General features: G+C 52.6%; 1 protein-coding gene across 1 annotated transcript; it reads right to left on the bottom strand.

The window, feature by feature from the left end:
• Window positions 1-23: 23 nt before the first annotated feature.
• Window positions 24-9,419, bottom strand: B4galnt4 (beta-1,4-N-acetyl-galactosaminyltransferase 4). Its single transcript, XM_051145107.1, is given in 16 exon segments — window positions 24-360; window positions 1,657-2,057; window positions 2,059-2,546; window positions 2,635-2,735; window positions 2,817-2,917; window positions 3,001-3,110; window positions 3,190-3,324; window positions 3,440-3,506; window positions 4,996-5,074; window positions 5,280-5,347; window positions 5,494-5,594; window positions 5,670-5,760; window positions 5,846-5,941; window positions 6,042-6,137; window positions 6,475-6,578; window positions 9,094-9,419. Coding segments are annotated over 16 exon segments (2,526 nt in total). The 5' UTR covers window positions 9,245-9,419.
• Window positions 9,420-20,592: the final 11,173 nt, after the last annotated feature.

The raw sequence follows: 20,592 nt of genomic DNA, 5'->3' as shown, positions 1-20,592 counted from the left end.
CACGGACACCCATACCCTTGGCATTAGCGTTGCCCTTTCCCCAAGCCGCCCCCACCCGCTTCACGGAGGCACACACCTGGCACAATGAAGTGAACCATCACATCCTGACGCCAGGCCAGATGCACCGGCCTGCAGAGCTCTGGGCGACCGTCTGGGCGGATGGAGGCGGCAGGCGGGGGCTCGGGACTTTCTCCATCCTCGTCCCCAAAGCGGGCTCCGGGCAATCGCAGGAAGACATATTCTGACAGGCGCTGGCGGCTGCCTCCGCGCTCTTGTAATTCCAGTTCCAGGAGGAAGCGGCTTCCGCGTGCAGAGTCGCGGCGCTTCTCCACGTTCACGATGCGCAGAAGCGAGAAGCGCCTGCGAGGCAGGGCCGATTAGCTCCAGCCTACGCCCCCCCCCCCACCCCGTTACCCCAGAACTACGCAACTGTACTCCTCAGACCCCATCACACCTGCAACCCACACTATAGTTCCCGGGCAGAAGTTGACCTTCCCACATCCACTTCCCCACCCCAGCAGGAAGTAGGGAAGACTACACTAGGAGGCGCTGCGAGCCCAGGATTGTCATGTTCTCCCAGATGGCTTCCTTTGCCGGATTGTCCTTGTCCTTAGTCCTCTCCTGCTATGGTTAGCCTCTTACAGAACCATCAAGAGGAAGCTATTGGTCCTCCCGTGTCCCCTCACCCCTGTCCCCAGCAGGCCCCTCCACTTTGTCTCGCCTAGGCTGTCCCTTCTGCTTCCCACTTTCTGGTGACAGCTAGGGCTTCTCTATAGGAGCCCAACAGCATGACCTCATATGGGCCAGGACTCCTCCCCGGGGCCCAACCCCACAAGGACTACCCAGATCAGTAACCTTCTGCCCGCAACCACTCAAGTGACTCCTTGGGGTCGCCCAAGCCACAGCACCCAAATGTGCAAAAGTGAGGTCATGGCCTCTCACAATGGACAGCCCCATAAAGAGACCCTGGGGACTGCCCCATAAGCCGCTTTCAGGAAACTGTCTTCTGAGCCACCTGGGCTTGTCCCACGCCACCAATGGTGGAAGGGGCTCAGGCTACCTCATCACTCTCCTGTTTGAGGTCTGTCTAGTCTGTGTACAACCCCTGCCCTGCTCAAAACTTCCTGTTGAGCTTGACTCTATCCTCTGGCTACCAGACATCTTGTCATGATGTCCTTGCGTTCATCAAGATCCATAGAGAGTCCTACTTTTTTTTTCCCCCCTCCAGGCTGACAAAGTACAGAAGAGCCTCTCATAAGAACTCCCTCAAAACAGGGTAGGAACAACTTGGATTCCTGAGACCTAGGAGGCCAAAGGGGCTCAGGGGGGCAGGGGGCAGGAACCATGGGCTCTCCCCCTTGAGTTAGACATGGTCCCCTAGTTAAGACCCTGCAGTATTCCACAAGAAGAGCTCTGGGGATACTGAGCTTAATGCGTTCCCTGGAAAGGCTCTCTGCTCACAATCTGGCTAAGCCTGACGACTGCTTTCTGTAGTCTAGATTCACCCTAGGGTCTCTCTAGGTCCAAATTGGCAGTGAAGGGATATGAAGCCAGTCTTGAGAGTGGGGCTCCAGAGAGCTGCTGAGAGCCAAGGAAGGTCTGAGATTCCTGCAGAGCTCAGCATGCCAGTTCTCCAAGCAGCAACCTGCCCCGTACCCGCCATGTCGTGCATTAAGCCGCTCCATGTACTGAGCCACCACGTCCACTGCCTCGGCCTCAGGAAGCTGCAGGTTCCCGGATACGTTGCAGCGTAGGTCATTCCAGTCAGAACGCAGCAGCTCGAAGTCCATGGCACCCACACTGAACGTGCGCTGCCAGTCAATGGCATCCTCACGCCAGCGACCCAGTGGCCGCCCAGCGGCCTGCTCCTCCTCTTCCTCACTGTCTTCTGAGGTGGCCTCCTCACCAGGGGCACCATCCTCCTCCCCTTCTTCACCCTCTCCAGGCAGCTGTGGTTTGGACACTTGAGACAAGCTCAGGAAGGAGGTCACTGGCTGTGTTTCCACTGAGGAGTTCAAGTCCACTGTGGGCACCATCAGTCCCTGTCCATGAAGCTGGACCTCCCCGGCCTCCCTGGGTGGTCTGTGCCCTACCTGAAGGCCTTAGTTCTGTGACCTTGGGGCCACTGGTCCTATAGCCCTGGGTCCGAGGTGGATGTGGGGGCACCCGCAGCTGTACTCTGGGCAGAGGCTTGGGGCGCAGGAAGACACCAGGGAAGGGTGGCCAGGGCGAGTCTCTCAATGCCCTTGGGGAAGCCCGCTGTCCAGGTCGTACCCTGGTCACATACACCTTTGAGGGAGACTTCTCCACAGTTCTGGGAGGTGGAGCGCGCCCCAAGAAGAGGGGCAGGGGGCGTGGGGCCCAGTTTAGTGCTCGGGAGTGTCTGGGGGTCTGTTCGTCCAAAGGACTGGCTGTAGGTGGGGTACGGGTAGCTGTAGTCCCAGTGGAGGCTGCTGGGGTGGGGGTCTTGTGGCTCTGCTGTAGGGATGCATCAGTGGGCTCCAGGCTGTCTAACAGTTCCTGTTCATCTTCGTCATCCAGGAAGTCTGTAGAGAGTGCCTGGTAAGCTGAAGTATCTAGCAGATGAGCGGGGTGGGGGTGTGGGGGGAGGAAGCAGGAGTGGGGGACACTCACCATCTGGGTTGAGGAATAAGAAGGCTCTACGCTGAACTTCTTCTTCCTCATCTTCCTCTCCTTCCTCCTTGTCCATCTTCATGTATTTATAGAACCCAAACCTGAGGGAGAAGGTGCATCAGAGACCTTTCCTCACTGAGGGTCCTCCTTCTCACTTCGGACAGGCCACGCCCCCCACCTACCTTTCCAGGTATAGTGGGGACTCACGGTAGAAGCACTTGTTGTCTGTCTCCATGTGAGTGAGACGGGTGTGGTCATTGGGATAGATGAAGGACAGGTACACCTGCGGATATGGCTAACAGCTTAGGGGCGGGGCCTGGGGAAACGGGTAGCTTTCGGAAGCTTTTCCTCACGAGAGGTACTTACAAACTGTAGTCCTTGGTATCTGGCTATGGGGAAATCCTTGAGGACGTAGGTAGGTGCATAGGCACAGGGCTCCAGTACGTTTTCCAGGCTCAAGGGTTCCATCCGAGGAGCTACGAGAAGGGCAGTCACTTGGTGGCCCGGCCCTCACCCCCCACCCCATCCTCACCCTCCTCTGGTGCCTCCTCTCACTGAGGAAGAACGTGTCCCTGGGGTCTGGCTGCAGCATGTCGGCGCTGGGCTCCTCATGTGGTGGGTAACCCCCTACGTGGCTGGCTGGAGACTGAGGCACATGAGCCACGTGGTCCATCTTCAGAGACGACTCATCTGGGAAGCAGAAGGATGTCTGGGCCTTCAAAGGCTGAAGCCTTACCCTTTCACCGCCCCCATGCCGAGCCCACCAGAACCCAGCCATTCCCTCGAGGAAGCACCCGGCCCGCACCTGTGTACAGGGAAACGTGAGCAGAGTCAATGATCTCGAACTTCAGACCAGGCAGGAAAGCTCGCCACTGGGGGTGTTGGGACAGGAAAGAGGTTGGGTCCTGGTAGGAGGCTTTCCTTAGTTCAGGGGTAAGGGACTAGAGCGAAAACCCTCAAAGGCTCTAAGACGCTTGGTGGGTAGAGCAGAAAGGGCTTGAGGAAGAGGCACCTGGCAGAAGGCCCAGAGGGTTGAGGAGTTCAAGACACCCCTCCTGCCCCATTCTCCCTTCCTGCCTCCTCCTTTCCTCCAAAGGTTGCTGGTTATAACTTCTGACCCCATTTTCTCTCTGGCTTTGCATGTTGCCTTCATGAGGTCACTTCTGGACTCTTCCTTAGCCCCAGACCTAGTAGTACCTGCCACCAGCTGGCCCACCCCACGCTCCATGGATGCTCCTGAGTCTCCTTGCAGATGTGTTCCTCCCACCTCTGTTAAACTGGTGCTCCTAGGGTGCTGACTGTGCACTTTGTGTTGCCTGCTCATCTGTGACCTTTGTATCAATACTGCTGCTTCCCTCGGACTGTCAAAACCTGAAGTCTCCACTTTAATCGAGTTGGGGTGGCATGGGTTATCCTATAGTGCTGAGGCTGAGAACCGCCCACCCTATCCTACTGTGCTCACTGTACCTCATCCCTCAGGATCTTCCATCCTGCTGTGGACCCCTCCCTCCTTATCTCCCAGCTACCCAGCTTCCTTCCCTGTGGTGGCTGGTACTGATTTTCAATCTAGCAGACCCTGGGATCACTGGAGATGAACGTCTAGGCGTGTGAGGGATTATCTAGATGGGGTTGGTTGGAGAAGACCTACCCTAAAGTGTGGGCAGTACCACTCCATGGACTGTGGTCCCAAACTGAATAAAAAGGAGAAAGTGAGCTGACCACCAGCATTCATTCATCTCTCTCTCTCTCTCTGTTCCTGGATGCACGTGCACTGTTACCAGCTGCCTCACACTCCTGCTTCCAGGACTTCCCCTCCACCGGACTGGGAACCCTCAAACTGTGAGCCAAAATAAACCCTTCCTTGAGTCGCTCCCTGTCAAGTATTTTGTTACAGTGATAGTCATGGCAATAAAAAGGTAAAAAATACGCTTCTTAAGGCTTTACCTCTCAGCGTCTCACTGTTCCAGAGAGGACAGAGGGATTCCTGGCACACACATCCCAACTACCTCCCTCTCACACAACAGTCTGAGCACCTCAGCACAGCATTGCAGGTGTGGCCTGATCTGGCTACCAGACTTCTTGGAGTCTCAGAAGATGCTACAAAATGGGGGCAGGGAGTGGGGGGGGGGTGTCCTCGAAGTATAGAATGTGCATGCTGCGCTTCCTGTTCTACACTCTTTCTCCCCCATGTCTCCTGGTGAAGGACCCTGGCCCATGTCCCTGAAGCTGCTTGTCGCCTACACTGGAAATCCCCTTGGGTTGGGGACCACCCAGCACAACTGTCCAATAAGGGCATGGGAAGCGGACGGGGGAGGAGAGCTGTGGTCTTTGGAGCTCCTTCAGAGGGCAGGCCGCACTCACACCCACTTCCACATGGTCTGAGCCCTTGTCATCTTGCTTGTGAAGCAATTCAAAGTAGTACCTCCGGGAAGCCATGAGCCTGTGGACATAAGGAGTTGGGGTTGTCTCCCACCAAACAGATTAAGAGCCCAGAGAGTCAGGAAAGAATTTCGCATCCCTCTGGGATGGTCCCTCAGGAGGGATGGTGCTTGTGTAATATGGGCAAGGGTGACACCCAGCCTCCCTCTCATATGCCCACCCAGATGTACACACATGGGAGAGCACGTGCACCCTCAGTCACTCACCGCCGAGGCTTAGACACCTGGGAGCTGAACTTGGTGAATTCTCCAGGTGCGGTCCACTCAGAGCCAGTCTAGGGATGACACAAGGGGAGACGGAGGAGTGATCACATTCGATTTGTGGGCTTCTGACATATTCAGTCTGCGTTCTGAAGAGGTGGCAGGAGGTCCAGCAGACGCAGTGTGGATGGAGGAGCTGGGGCAAGAGGGAAGAGCCTACCTTGCCCACAAAGGCTATAAGCTGGGCGGCCGCTGGGCTCTCATCCAAGCTCAGCCAGAACTCAGAGTTGTCATCCGAAGCCACAGAGAACTGGATGTCTCCTAGTCCACAGGAGAGAGGCTTAAGAAGCTGAACTAGTCAAGATATCCTGCCCCATGGCACACCCACCTACTCACCGTCCCTGGCTGGGTGGATGAAGCCAAAAATACGGAGTCCATAGTTCTTCCATTTAGGGGACACAGCTAACTTTGTCACGGTAGTGCGAGTCTGCCGGTAGTGCAACAACCACTGACTGACGGCTCACTGCATGCCTTGCCCACCTTGTCCACCCATACTTTGCTGAGTTACTCACGTGAGGAAATAGTGGGAAGTGCAGGTTTCTTCTCAAGTGGCCCACAGCACCTCCACACCAGTCCTCAAACACGTGCAGGTTCACTTGTCCTTTGAACTAGGGCCAGAGGGGGCTTTAGCTGTTATACAGTCTCCTCCACCCCTCCTCCCAGCCCAGCCCAGCCCAGTCCAGCCCAGCTCAACCCAACAGAGCTTACCTCCTCCCGCCATGGGGGTGTCTGGTGGGTGAGGTTCAGTGGCGGCGGCTTCCTCGCTCCTCCAGGAAACAGCATGTTTGGGACCCGCCCCTCAGGCTGCAGGAAAGGGTAGCCATGTCAGAGTTCTAAAGGCAGGAAGTGTCACAACTGCACAGTCCACCTAGGCGTATGCAGCAAAGTAGAACTTGATGGTCCCCCATTGGCACATCCAGTCACACCACCTAGGAACTAACTCTCCATACATATCCTCAGCAAATCTGCCAGGCAGATGTGGTCCTGGTAGGATGAATGCGCAGCATATCCCATACCACCCACGGCTCCTCCCCAGACAGTCTCCAGGATGGGATGCTGCAGCTCACATAAAAGCCATGGCCATATCTATACGGCCAAGAGAGCGGCCTCTTGGGCATAGCTTTTCCTGGTCCCTCCTTACCGCCTGCTCCTCTTCATGACTTTCACTAGAGTCCTCTGCCCTCTGCATGGATGATCCCACTCGGACACCCCGTCCGTCCGTCACACCAGTCGCCTTCTCACTCTCTGCAGGCGCATGAGAAACACATCAGGGCTTAGACTCTCTAAGGTCAGGGTTTTTGTGGTTGGGGTCAGGAGGAGGGGAGGGGGGTGGGGGCAGGAAGGACTGCTGAAGCCCCTGTACTTCTGCTCTTTCATTTTGAGGGGGGTCCTTCTAGAACCCACCTTGGGTGGCAGAGCAAAGCAAGAGTTCTCTACCGGCTCTTCTCCAGTCCCTGATGAAAGCCGGCTATTGTGAAACACTCAGGCTAGTGTGAAAACTGTACACACTCATCTGGTGATCCTCTCCAAAATGGCTTTGCCTTGGGAAGAACTCCAGATGGCCTAATACCCATGATGCCTTTCCCACGTGCTAGCGTGTTTGCCTCTGGACTTTCTCCAGATCTATATGAAGACATGCCCACTACTGTCCCTCCCGTCTTGGGTAGATGACCTCGTACTTTGTTTTGTCCCACTTCCTGGACTTTCTCCCTAAGCTGCATGTCTACTGCATTCCTAGGTGTTAACTCTTCTGGACTCTCGTCTCCAAAGGCCGGAAGTCTCACTTTATGCCAGGCCTGTGCCTCCTGGTGCTCCCAACGAGAGATACTTGGATCCAGGAATCCTTCCTGTTTCAAAGCCATGCTTTGCATCCACACCAGTCCCTCACTGCAGATCTCAGAAGCCAGGCTCTTGTACAGGTACCACTGGTGATACCAGATGGGCCTGAACTGTCTCTAGGTGACGGGGGTGCCTGTGGTCTCCTCCCTTGAAATTCCTGCAGTGCTTCTCACTCGCTCCACATTCTAGACCCTTTCTTGACCAGCCAGGAAGTAAGCAACCAGAGCCTGGCCTGGATACCCACAGCCCACCAAGCTAAGTCCAGGCATCTGGAGTACACTGGGAACCCTCAGTAGTGGGGTCCCAGCTCAGGCGGCCACCACCACCACCACCACCACCACCACCACCACCACTACTTTGCAGGGGCTATCGCCTCAGCATAGAGGGTGTGCACCCTGGCATCTGGCCCACCCTCACTCAGACGTACATGTAAGCCCAGGCTGCTAGATGCCCACTGAAGACTGACTACACAGTCAAGAAAGCTTTAGGCACACAAAGCAGCTCAGCTTCTCACAAGCCATGCAGTGCCTGGTGGGATCCCAGGTGGCCAGACAGGAGATGGGGCTTCAGGCCCCCGTGGAATGTATGTGGATGAGCCCCCATCTGTGCAGCCCAGGTTGCTTCTAGCAGTGCTACCCGGCAGCGCTGATCTTCCAGGGCACAGAAAAGACCCTACCCGTCTGGGAGGAGTCAGAGCCAGCTAACCCTAACATCCAGCCTTGAGCAACAGGGCTGGCTCCCTGTCTTCACTCCTTCCTGGTTGGTCTCTGTCACACTCAAATGGCTCAGGAAGTCAGCCAGGAGGAAGATAGGCTTGTGGCTGCTGAGAAACCCACAAGGGCAGCTGATGGGGGCTGGGTTTATTGGGTACTGGGTCAGCTCTGGGTCCAGAGCTGGGGGTCAGCTCACAGTGCGATCTCTTAGGGATAGAGTTGTGCAAGGATTATCTTGAAGAGGTCACAGCTATAAGGTACACAGATTGGGATAACCTACAGACTTTCTTGGGAGCTGGGATCTCTCTCGGATCCTTGGCCAAGGATCTGGTGGGAGATGTATGGAAACAGATGTCCAGGCACATGAGGAGGCAGAGAGCCTTCTGTAGACAGGAGGCAGGAGCAGGGTTGAAAAGGGGAATTTTTTTGATCCACCAGGTGGAGCGGACCAGGATGTCGAGAGTCAGGATCACTGCTCTGAGTCTCAGAGAAGAGAGACACTTACTTGCTCCCATTTCAGCTCACCAGCTTCCTTCACAAAGATGGGGCTGAGCTCTACTCAGCTTGGTTGGGCGCTTCCAGGCCTGTTCCTCTGTCTTTTTCTACCTAGCTGTTATTGATGCTTCTCCACCAAAGTAGGGGGTCAGTCAATGGCCACCATGTCCAGAGGTTCTCCCTGCTTCTTGCCTACAGGGCTTACTAGGGCCTGAGTTGCTTTGTGCATCCTCTGCCCACTCTTAAATGTGCAGACTACAAGCATTTACTCAAGTTAGCATTGGTTCCTAGCACCCAGGCATCTCAGCACAGTCACAAGTGTACCCAGGGATTGCAACTGTTCTGGCTACTCTAGGGAGCTGGATCTCTCAACATTACCCTTAACCTCCCCAGCAGCCGAGAAAACTGAGGTCCTGCTAAGTACGCACGGAGCTTACAGGCCTCTTGGCTGAGGGCACCGGGTCCCCCAAGGGCTCACTGTTAACTCCATCACCACAGGCTCTAAGCCAGATTCCAGGGTCCAAAAGGGTTAGGGATGCACCCCAAAGGTACCTAGTGTTACTGCTGACGTCACTGGACGTCCAGCAGAACAGAGCCGCGACCCCTCCCCCAATATAGCGGAGCTGGGAGGAGCAGGACGGCGGGGACTCTGGGCAGTGAGACCCCTGCGCCTTGGGAGGCCCGGGCCCTCAACGCCGCGCGCCCTCGCGTACCTCGCCCGTAGCCCAGCCGCTGGCGCAGCGCGCGACCCGGGCGCACCAGACTCCGGTGCACGTACGTGAGCCACGCGGCGCAGGTGAGCAGCAGCAACAGCAGCAGCAGCTTCATCTGTTTGCGGACCTTCTTCACCGGGAACCACGGCATCGCGGCGCCACACTCAGGGGCGTCGCTGCGGCCCCTCGGCCCTGCCTGCCCCGCCCCACATCCCCCGGCCCACCCTGCTGCGCTCAGCGCCTGCAGCACCGCATGGCCCTTTGTCCGCTGCCGGGCCTACGGGCAGCTCGGGCAGCGGTCGGGGTGGGCGGCGGGAGCGGCTCCTCGAGACGCTCCCCCGCCCGCCCCTCCCGGCTGCTCACGCTCCTCTGGCGGCCGCGGGACCGAGCAGCATCCTCGCTGCGGTGCTACCCACCGTGAAACGGGACCGGCGGCCGCGTGGCCCGAGCCAATCGGCCGCGGCCAGCCCTGGTACAACCAATCCGTGATGCTCGGAGGCGGGTTGGCGCGTTAGGGTGTGCCAGCGGTCCTCACGACGCGCGCATTCACCTGGTCTGTGCCGGCCGCGCGCCCGGGGACGCGGGTGTTGCAGGCACCGAAACCTTGGTGAGGGACATCAGGGACGTCGGGAAGAGAGATGTAAGAGGTCGTTGTCACCGTGGAGGCCGTGGCAGGGGCTAGGGGTGCTGAGTCTGGAAAACCTTGGAATTAAGGATGAGCACATAGAAGTCTTGTGGACCAAAAAGGAGCTGAGCCTAGCTCTCAGTTGGGGCTTGAACCAGGCTGGAATGTTCTCGTTTAGCCGTGACGGAGGACAGGTGGGTGGAGGGGTGGTCCTATCTAGATTGCTTAAATTGTGCACTCTGTTCGCTTTCGTGCTGGCACATCCTGATCACCGCCGCTCTTTCACCTCGCCACCAACCGGTTCTTGAGGTTCCAGCTTGTTGACCAGGGCACTTCAGTTGGTGTAGCATAAGCTGCTGTGAGCCTGCAGAGCTCCTGGGTTAGGAATGTGGACTGGACGTTTGACTAGTTTCCTTTCTTCCATGATGCCATTGGAACGAGGAGATCCTCTCACCCTGGAGGGGGTGTGCCCCGGTAGAGATGACTAGGCACCTTCCTGTGTCTGTTCTAAGGGGCGGCCTCCAGCGCAGCAACCAGTGGAGCCATCCCACACCACATGCGTCACTGTAAACCCACCGGTGTTGTTTGCAAGGTTGCTTTGCTCTTTTTGTTTCTTTGTTCGTTTTGTTTTGTTTTGAGACAGGGTCTTCCTAGGGATTCTTAGCTGGCCTGGAGCTCTTCGTCATCTGCCTGCCTCTGCCTCCTGAGTGCTGGGATTCAAGGCATAAGTTGCCATACATGGCTTGCCTTTTGTTTTAACACCGTCTCACCATCACTATGTATTCTTGGGACATAAAATCAAATTGGCAACATTTCTACCCTTAAAAAGTTTAATTTTTTTGTCGTCTAACCATCAGTTGCTGTTCCTATTAGCTTGCCCCTTGTCCTCACTTGTTTCTGTTGCTTGCGCTTGTTTATATCCTAAACATTGTCTCAAATAGTGTTTCCCACACACACTCAAACATCTTACAGGTCACATGTTGTAGCTGCTTTTGTATCCTCATAGATACTCAGGAGCTTCTGTTTTACTGAGCAGAGATGGAAAATAAGCAGCATTTAAAAGAAAGCACATGTTGGGAAGCAGGTGAAGTATTTGGGCAGAGAAATATACTAGCAGAGGAGAGTTTGGGATCTGTCATGGGTTCGAAGCCAGGGAATCTCCTCTGTTTATCTGGAATCCAGCAAGCAGGGTAAAGGATGGTAGCAGAACAGTTGAGTAGGCAAGCTGAGACCAGCTAGACAGGTGTTCCTCTTACTAACACATCTGGTTGGGACCACATCTCACCGGAAGTGTTTCAGCCTAACCAAGCTGACAAGACAATGGGCCCTCCTTATGGAAGGATGCACTTAAAAGAAGAAACGATTTATTTATTGACAATTTTTAATTATTATTTTATATGTATGCCTGTAGGCATATCTGGTGTACCACCTGTGTGTGTGCCTGGTGCCCACAGAGGCCAGAGAAGGTGTTGGATCTCCTGGAACTGGTTCTAGGCTTCCATGTGGGTTCCGGGAACTCAACCTGAGTCATCTGTACGAGCAACTGCTCAGCTGCCTCTTCAGCTCCTACAACTCTGCTTAACCGAAGCAAAACCACAGTTAACACTCTCTAACCAGAACAGGCTGCATCTCCAGAGAAACCGGGTCACAATTTCACATTCATCTTTGAGTGATATTCATTCTTGTAGCTGAGTCACACTCCCTGAGCCTGTTCAAGAGGTAACCGATACAAACGCCGAAACAACAGTAGCCACTGCAGACACAGATCGTGTTAGACGGGAGGGGAACTGGAGAAGGAAGAAGGAGGCAAAGGAATTGGTCACCAGAGGGTTAGGGAAAGCAGTCATCCACCATCACCATTCAGTCATAGCTTGTAGTGGCACTGACAACTACCTTTTTTTTTTTTTTTTCTTTCAATAATTAATTTACTTTCATTTTATGTACATTGATGGTTCGCCTGCATGTATGTCTGTGTGAGGATGTTGAACCCTGGAGTTACAGATAGTTGTGAGTAGCCATGTGGGTGCCGAGAATTGAACCTGGGTCCCCTGGCAGAGTAGTCAGTGCTCTCAGCTGCTGAGCCATCTCGGTAGCCCCAACAACTACCCTTTTTGTTGGAGCATTCATTCATTCCGGTACCTCTGCCAGCGCATTATTGAGAGGCACCTCTCATTAGTGCCTCTCATTAGTGAGAGGCACCACCATAAATTCTGCCCTGGGGTTTAGTGGGGTCGGATGTCCTGACAGTGGCTCAACCAGGGCAGTGGTTGGATAGTTCTCTTCCTGTGAAGCAAACACTTTGCCAAAGTCCAATCAATACTCATCCGAATAGCTAGCCAGAGGCTTCGTCAGACCTACTGAACCAGTTTGTTGACAGTGTGGACTTACTGTGGAGTCCCCCGTCCCACAACCTCCACTAAAGGTTACATTTATTTTTATTTTAAGCATATGAGCGTTTACCTGCATGTATTTATTCCCCAGAATAAACGAGGAGTATCAGACAATCTTTGATGAAACGGATGATGCTGGCCCATTTATTTTGTGTGAAACAGGGACTTATAAACCTTGGGCAGTGGGAGAGGTTTTGAGGGTGAATGTGCTTAATTTGCTGGGACTGGAGATGCCAGGGATACTTCATTTATATGCAATGGTACAGTCCTGTCATAAGAAGGGGAACACAGTTCTTAATTATCCTATGGGTTGAGGGAAGAACTCCAGGTATGGTTAAAGGTTGTTTACTGAAAGCTAAGGTCTCATTAGCATAGGGTGAGTGTTTCCAGGAATCCCTAGGTACTTGCAGAATGGGTTTCTTTTTTTTTAATTTTTAAATTTTATTTTATGTGCATTGGTGTTTTGCCTGAATGGATGTCTATGAGAGGGTGTCAGATCTTGGAGTTACAGACAATTGTGAGCTGCCATGTGGGTGCTGGGAATTGAACCTGGGTCCTTTGGAAGAGCAGTCAGTGCTCTTGACCACTGAGCCATCTCTCCGGCCCCGCAGAATGGGTTTCTTATCAGGAAAGGGTTGGTGTTATTATCTCCCTGAGGGCTATGTGATGCTCTTTAGAAGATCTGGGCTTCCCCAAATGAGGCAGAGAGGGAACCCAGCTGAGAAAGGGAGTCTGTCATCTTACACCCAGGCTATCTAGAAATGCCAGACTTTGACATATCACTTGTGTGCAGTGCCCTCTGGGGCCAGAAAAGTGCACAGCAGTCTGTTGGAATGGGAGTTACAGATGGTTGTGGAGCCACCAGGTGGGTGCTAGAACCAAACCCTGGTCCCATGCATGAGTAGTAAGTGCTCATAACTGCTGAGCCACCTCTGCAACCCTTGTAGAGCCTTCTCTTGTTTTGGCTCACTTGGTTAAAGGGTTGCAGTAGTTCTGGATCCTGGTGTCTTAGTTTCTTTTCTTTTTGTTTTTTTGTTTTTTGTTTTTCAAAACAGGGTTTTGGTCGGGCATGGTGGTGCACACCTTTAATTCCAGCACTCCAGAGGCAGAGGCAGACAGATCTCTGTGATTTCAAGGCCAGCCTGGTCTACAAAGGGAGTCCAGGACAGCCAAGGCTACACAGAGAAACCCTGTCTCGGAAAAAAAAAAATCTCAAATAAACAAAACAAAAAACAGGGTTTCTCTGTGTAGCCTTACCTGTCCTGAACTCACTTTGTAAACCAGGCTGGCCTCGAACTCACAGCAATCCACCTGCCTCTGCCTCTCAAATGCTGGGATTAAAGGCGTGCGCCACTACCCCCCAGCTCTTAGTTAATTTTCTATTGCTGTGAAGAGAAGACACAGCATGACCAAAGCAACTCATAAAAGAAAGTATTTATTGGGGACTCATGGTTCCAGGGGTTAGAGTCTGTAATCATCACACAGGGGAGTATGTCAGCAAACAGGCAGACATGGCAGTGGAACAGGAGCTAAGAGCTTACATCTGGATCTGAAAATTGGACACGCAGAATAAGCAATGGCATAGGCTTTTGAAACCTCAAAGACCACTCCCAGTAGTACACCTCTTCCAACAAGGCCACATCTCTCCTCATCCTTCCCAAACAGTTACACCAAACTGGGGACCAAGCATTCAACTGTATGAGCCAATGGGTACCAATCTCAACCAAATCACCACATCTGAAATTCCAGAGATAGTGAGACTCATCAGGCTCTGTGGGATCCACTCTCAGCTCATGGATTCTGCTGAGATGGTAGCATCTACGTTCCATGCATCGAGTGCAGCCACCATTGTGTCACAAGCACCCATGGGAAGGAAAGGTGATGGAGGTACCTGTGGACTAGGAGACAGTTCTGGTTACAGCACCGGTCCTGGGAAACAGGATCATGAAGATGTAGTGATCTGTTGAAAGAAATGTCTCCATCCCTGTCCTTTCATAAAGGTATTGAGAAAGGGCACTTGCATATCAGTACAGCTTTGGGATGGGGATGAGAGAGAGAGATGACATAAGTGTGCTGCAGCAGTGAAACCAATCAGGAAAGGCAGTTGCAAGAGCTGTGGTCTCATCGTGTTTACGTAACAATCCACTAGTCTCCAAGAACTACTATCTTCAGCAGGATGCCTTTAATCTCAGCACTTGGGAGTCAGAGGCAAGTGCATCTCTGTGAGTTGGAGGCCAGCTGGGTCAACAGAGCGAGTTCTAGGATAGCCAAGGCTATACAGAGAAACCCTGATCCGACCCCTCCCCCCAAAAGAACTACTGACTACTGTCTTCTACACAGGCTAAACAGGTGTAGTGTGATGTGGCGCCCCAGCGAGTCTTTGATGGTGCACATGCACCAGGGTGCAGTACATTGTTTCAACAGCTTCAGCCTGGGCTGGGGAGCCGACACAAGGTTCTTCCTTTATGCTTGGCCATCGGGGAGTAAACATAGCACGGGTCTAGGACCCTCTAGCCCTTCTGTGAGTTGGGCCTGGGTAGAGTCCATGAATACCCTGTCCTCCATGAGCCCCTTTGACGGGTGGATTTTGTGTTTCTAGGAATCCATCAATTCAGAGACAAAGTCCCTGGAAGTTCTGTCTATTTCCTCTTGCCAGGCTCAGATTAACACAGGCAGAGCGGCCACTCCTTGTGATGGTCCGACTTGGCTCCTACTGTAGACAGACAGTCCCCACTTCATGTGCTGGGGCCCTTAACCTCCAGTGTGATGGTATGAAGTGGTATTTGGGGAGAGGTAACAAGAGTTAGGTGAAGTCGTGAAGGGGTCCCAGTCTCTTATAAGTGAGCTCTGTTCCCACTTCCCCAAGAACAGCAACGTGGGGTCTGTGGTAGCCTGGAAGGAAGTGTGACCCCGATTCTGGCTATACATGTACCCTAATCTCAGACTTCTGGCCACCAGAGCACTGAGATGTACGTTTGTTTCTCTATATATGGATCCAACTTTCCCTGGCTGCAGGCATTGTGGGTTGTAACTACCATGATGCGCTGGGTAACCCTACCCCCCACCCCCCCACCCCCTGCAAACCATAAACAGGCAAAACCATTTGGGTAGTACTACGTTATAACCGGCTGTTGGTGCAGCCTGTGCCAGATGGTAGCCAATGCATTGATATTCACTTGAGATAAATCAGGCACATTTTGGCTTAATGAGGTCACTTTATCTTTTTTTTTTTTTTTTTTAGTGTACATTTGGTGTTTTGTACACATGAATATCTGTGTGAGGGAGTCAGATCCACTGGAACTTGAGTTACAGATAGTTGTGAGCTGCCAGAGCTACACTCTGGTCAGTGAGTCCCCAGAGCCTTTTACTCCGCCACTGTGGGAGTGTCTGCCTATTTCTCTGGTCTTGAACTCTTTGGTACTTTATTATGAATGTCTAAACTGACCAGCAAGTTTCAACTTATTGAATTTCTGTAAACGAATACTCTTCTAAGAAACTAGGTCAGCCCATGTGGTGGTGGCACACACCTTTAATCCCAGCACTTAGGAGGCAGAGGCAGGTGGATCTCTGAGTTTGAGGCCAGCCTGGGCTACAGAGAAAGTACTAGGACAGCCAAGGCTACAGAGAGAAACCCTGTCTCAAAAAAGCAAAAGAAACCAGGTTAATTTGGGGGAGGGGGAGGTTTCTTTCTCCAAGGCTGCTCTTGAACTCATTCACAGTCTTCCTTCCTTCCTTGGTTTGTTGTTTTGGTTATTCTGGACTTGCTTTGTAGACCAGGCTGGCCTCAAACTCACAGAGATCTGCTTGCCTCTGCCTCCTGGAGTGCTGGGATTACAGGCCTGTGCTCCTTCCTCCCTCCCTCTTGAGGGTGCAATTGTGTACTGCATTTTGCCTCGGTTCCTTTTATTTACTTTTTTGGAGACAGTCTCACCATATCATATCCTGGACACTGTTATAAACTAGCTAACAGCAAAGATGTCTGTGGTGCTGTCATTGTGAGCGTGTGTGTGTGTGTGTGTGTGTGTGTGGTGTGTGTGTGTGTGGTGTATGTGTGTGGTGTGTGTGTGTGGTGTGTGTGTGTGTATGTATGTGTGTGTGGTGTGTGTGTGTGTGGTGTGTGTGTGTGTGTGTGTGTGTGTGGTGTGTGTGTGGTGTGTGTGTGTGTGTGTGTGTGGTGTGTGTGTGTGTGTGTGTGTGTGGTGTGTGTGTGGTATGTGTGTGGTGGTGTGTGTGTGGTGTGTGTGTGGTGGGTGTGTGTGTGTGTGTGTGTGTGTGTGTGTGTGTGTGTGTGTGTGTGTGTGTGTGTGTGTGTGTGTATGTGTGGTGTGTGTGTGTGGTGTGTGTGTGTGTGGTGTTTGTGTGGTGTGTGGTGTGTGTGTGTGTGGTGTGTGTGTATGTGGTGTGTGTGTGTGGTGTGTGTGTGTGTGGTGTTTGTGTGGTGTGTGGTGTGTGTGTGTGTGGTGTGTGGTGAGTGGGCTCATGCACATTTGAATGCCTGTGTGGAGATTGGAGGACAACCTCAGCTGTCATTCCTCATCTTGTTAGTTTTTTAAGATAGGATCTCTCACTGGCCTGGCTCTCACCTAGGAGGCTAGAGTGGCTGGTCATTGATTCCCAGGATCTGCCTACCTCAACTTCCCTTGTTTTTTGAGACAGGGTTTCTCTGTGTGGCCTTGGCTGTGCAAACCCAGCTGGCCTTGAAGTCACATGGATCCACCTGCCTCTGCCTCCCTGAGTGCTGGGATTACAGGCATGCGCCACCATGCCTGGTGCATCAGATGGTCTTTAACTGAAATGTTTTCTTTTGGGCTGGAGGTTAAGAGCACTGTCTGCTCTTTCAGAGATCCTGAGTTCAATTCCCAGCAACCACAAGGTGGCTCACAACCATCTATCTATACAGGGATCTGATGCCCTCTTCTGGCCTGCAGGTGCACATGCAGTTAGAGCACTCATACATAAAATAAGTAAATTAAAAAAAAAAACAAAAACCCGAAAAAAACAGAAAAAAGAAAAAAAAAATGACATTTCCATAGCTGGGTATGGTGATGCACACCTTTAATCCCAGCACTCAAGAGGCAGAAGCAAATAGTCTCTGTGAGTTCGAGGCTCGACTGGTCTACAAAGAGAGTTCCGGAACAGCTGAGGCTGGTACACAGAGAAACCCTGTCTGAAGCCCTCCCCAACCCCAACCCCAACCCCAGTAGTATCCCCACTGTGTTTAATGTTCTTCTGCTTCTTGGTGGCTCTCTGAGGGCTCTGATGATCAGGGCAGAGGCAGAGGGCACCGCCTCAATCTGGGCCTGTCTGTCCTGGATGGTCTGTTTCACTGTAATCCTCAGACCTTTGCAGTCACTGGTTACCTTGGCAATGTCACCACCAAGTTCTTTTGGAGACAGATCCAGGGGATCGATCTTGGGCACCAAGGTGGATGTGGCGCCAACCTCACCTCTGGCGCACCTCAAGCGCACAACTTTGATCTTTTTGGATCAAACTTGAGCAGCATGGTGGAGCCTGCTGGTGTCTGATGAACCCTGGTTTGGGACAACCGAAGAAAATTGCATTGTAGCTGCCTCCCAGCCAAAAGTCAGCTTTGGCTACGTAGGTTATAAGGGATCACACTTGGGTCCTCAGGCTTGTAAGACTTCTACTTAACTTTCACCCCAGCCCCCTCTTTGTTGTGAGTAATTCTCCCCTGCACCACCCTTTGTCTCACTATGTTACCCTGGCTGGTTTGGCGCATGCCTTTAATCCCAGCACTCAGGAGGCAGAGGCAGGCAGATGTCTGTGAGTTCGAGGCCAGCCTGGTCTACAAAGGGAGTCCAGGACAGCCAAGGCTACACAGAGAGACCCTGTCTCAAAACAAAACAAAACAAAACAGAACAAACAAACAAACAAAACAAAGAAGTGAGGACGGAGCGTGGTGGTACATGCCTTTAATCTAAGAACTTGGGAGGCAGAGACAGATGAATGTGCATTCAAGGCCAGTGTCTTAGGGGTTTCTATTGCTTTGATGAAAACATCATGACCAAAAAGCAAGTTGGGAGAAAGGGTTTATTTGGCTTACATGTCCAGATCCTGATCCATTACTGTATGAAGTCAGCACAGGAACTCAAGCAGGGCAGGAACCAGGAGCCAGGAACTGGTGCAGAGGCCATAGAGGGGTGCTGCTTAACTGGCTTGCTCAGCCAGCTTGCTTATAGAACCCAGGACCACCAGCCCAGGGATGGCACCACCCACAATGGGCTGGACACTCCCCTACTGATCCAGCCTTACAGCTGGATCTCATGGAGGCATTTCCTCAACTGAGGCTCCTTTCTCTCGGATGACTTGGGTCAAGTTGCCACAAAACCAGCCGATACAGCCAGCCTAGTCTACAGAGTCAATTCCAGGTCAGTCAGAGTTAACATAGTGAGACCTTGTCTCGAAAAATTAACACATAAAAAATAATGAGATCAAGACCAAAGTGTAGTTCACACTTGAAACCTCAGCATGACCAACTTGGCATACATGGGCCACCCTGCCCATAATAACAGTTTTGAAAGACAGTATTAATTACACTTTTAAAAAGAAATTCCAAACACATAATACAGAGTTACAAGCTACAATTTTCATTTCCTTTGATGTATTTGCTACTGTAATATCTATACATTACTCTGTGTGTGTGTGTGTGTGTGTGTGTGTGTGTGTGATGTATGCATGTGGTATTTGTGTATGCATGTGGTGTGTGTGTGTGTGTATGAATGCATGCATTTGTATACTTAGAAGCCAGGGAAGACATTGAGTGTCCTCCTCTAACATTTCTGTCATTTTCTCTTGAGACAGGATCTGTTTCTGAACCCGGAGGCTGCTGGGTTTCAGCTGGGTTTCAGCTGGCCTTGCTGGCCTGCAAGTCCCAGCCATTGTCTTGTTTGTTTCTGCCTCCCCATGGCCCCATTGCTCAGGTTACAGGCCTGCAAAGTCTGGCTTTTAGGACCAGGAGGGCAGGCCCCCCGAGCTTGTACAATTGATGCTCTGACTCCTGTCCTATCTCCCTAGGCGGATACACTATTTTGAACCAAAGTCCGTGCTCTCTTGTGTTTCCTCAGTTTCCCCCCAGTGTCCTCCTCTGCCCCAGATAGCTGTCCAGGGTCTTATATAACACCAAGGCGTCACATATTCTCAGGTGATGACAGAGGCTGTCTCTAATGAGCCAGGTGGTTAAGAGCAAGGCTGGTCAGCCCGTGACAGTGCTTCCCTCCCGCCCAGAGCTGCCAGGTGTTTCCCTCAGGGTGGGACAGAGCACTTGGGAAGGAACACTCCAAAGGTCCCCAGGGCACCTCCTGCGGGGTCCTCACTGTGAATCTGCTGTGTTCTGTGGCGCAGGGCTGCTGACATGGACCCAGAGAGTGGTGGAGCTGTGATTGTTGCTTCTCCTCACGACAGTTACCTCTGCTGAGCTCTGGGAGAGGAGGAGGAGAGGTCTGGTTTTTTGTTGTTGCTTTTGTTTTGTTGGGTTATTTTTTGAGACAGGGTTTCTCTGTGTAATAGCCTGGGCTGTCTTGGACTCGCTTTGTAGACCAGGCTGGCCTCGAACTCACAGCGATCCGCTTGCCTCTTCCTCCCAAGTGCTGGGATTAAAGGTGTGCGCCACCCCCACCCCACCCCACAACTAGGAGGAGAGGTTTTAAGCCTCAGGTGGAACCTATGCTTTGGTGTAGGAGTCTTCCCTTCTGTTCATTGATGTAGTCGCTCAGGACTCACGGATGCTAATTTCATCCATTTGGGTATTTCAGCATCCCTTTGCTTCTCTCGTGCTTGAACTTCAGCTTTGACCACAAAGGGCTCTTCGGTCTCGTTCCTGTGTTGCTTAGACGTCACCCATCTTTATGAGCTTTGTTTTTCTGAATTCTTGACTTTATGGCGTTTTGGGGCTTTCCAGGCTTATCTTTGGGTCCTTTTTAGTCTTGGAACCTCCCACTGTCCCCTTTCTCTGTTTTGTCCCTAACTGTTATGGAGGTGGTTATCTTTCCCTGGAGATGAGAGTGGGTGTTAGGGACTCGCGCTCAAACTGGCTTCATGGCCTGCATCCCCTCTATCTCTATGCTCCTTGCACCCTGCTCCAGCCCCTAAGGCCAGCAGGACCCAGAATTCCATGTTGCGATTCCACCTTTCCTCCAATGACCGTGCCTGGCTTCAATATAACCAGGAATGCCTGACATCTGGAAGAAAACTAAAGCGGACATCTGGAAGAAACGCGGGCGCCTGGGGTCCTGCAGAATTGAAAGGGACAGCTACTGGGGCAGTCCCTCCTCATCCAACCCCAGCCCAACCCCTCCCGCGCCTGGGCTCCGCCCCTCTGTCCATGACTTCCGTGTTCTTAGAATGGTCACCAGGTGGCGCCGCAGACCCACCGTTTGGGCCCCCAGAGTGCTCAAGGCCTCGCCCGGGTTCAGGATCTGCGTCACACTGTGCCTAGAAGTCCTGTGCTTCTAGAGCGCTCTGTAG

This window comes from Acomys russatus, chromosome 5 (genome assembly GCF_903995435.1).
Source record: "Acomys russatus chromosome 5, mAcoRus1.1, whole genome shotgun sequence".
Taxonomy (NCBI): domain Eukaryota; kingdom Metazoa; phylum Chordata; class Mammalia; order Rodentia; family Muridae; genus Acomys; species Acomys russatus.
The sequence above is the reverse complement of the archived record's forward strand: the minus strand, read 5'-3'. Positions and strand labels throughout refer to the sequence as shown.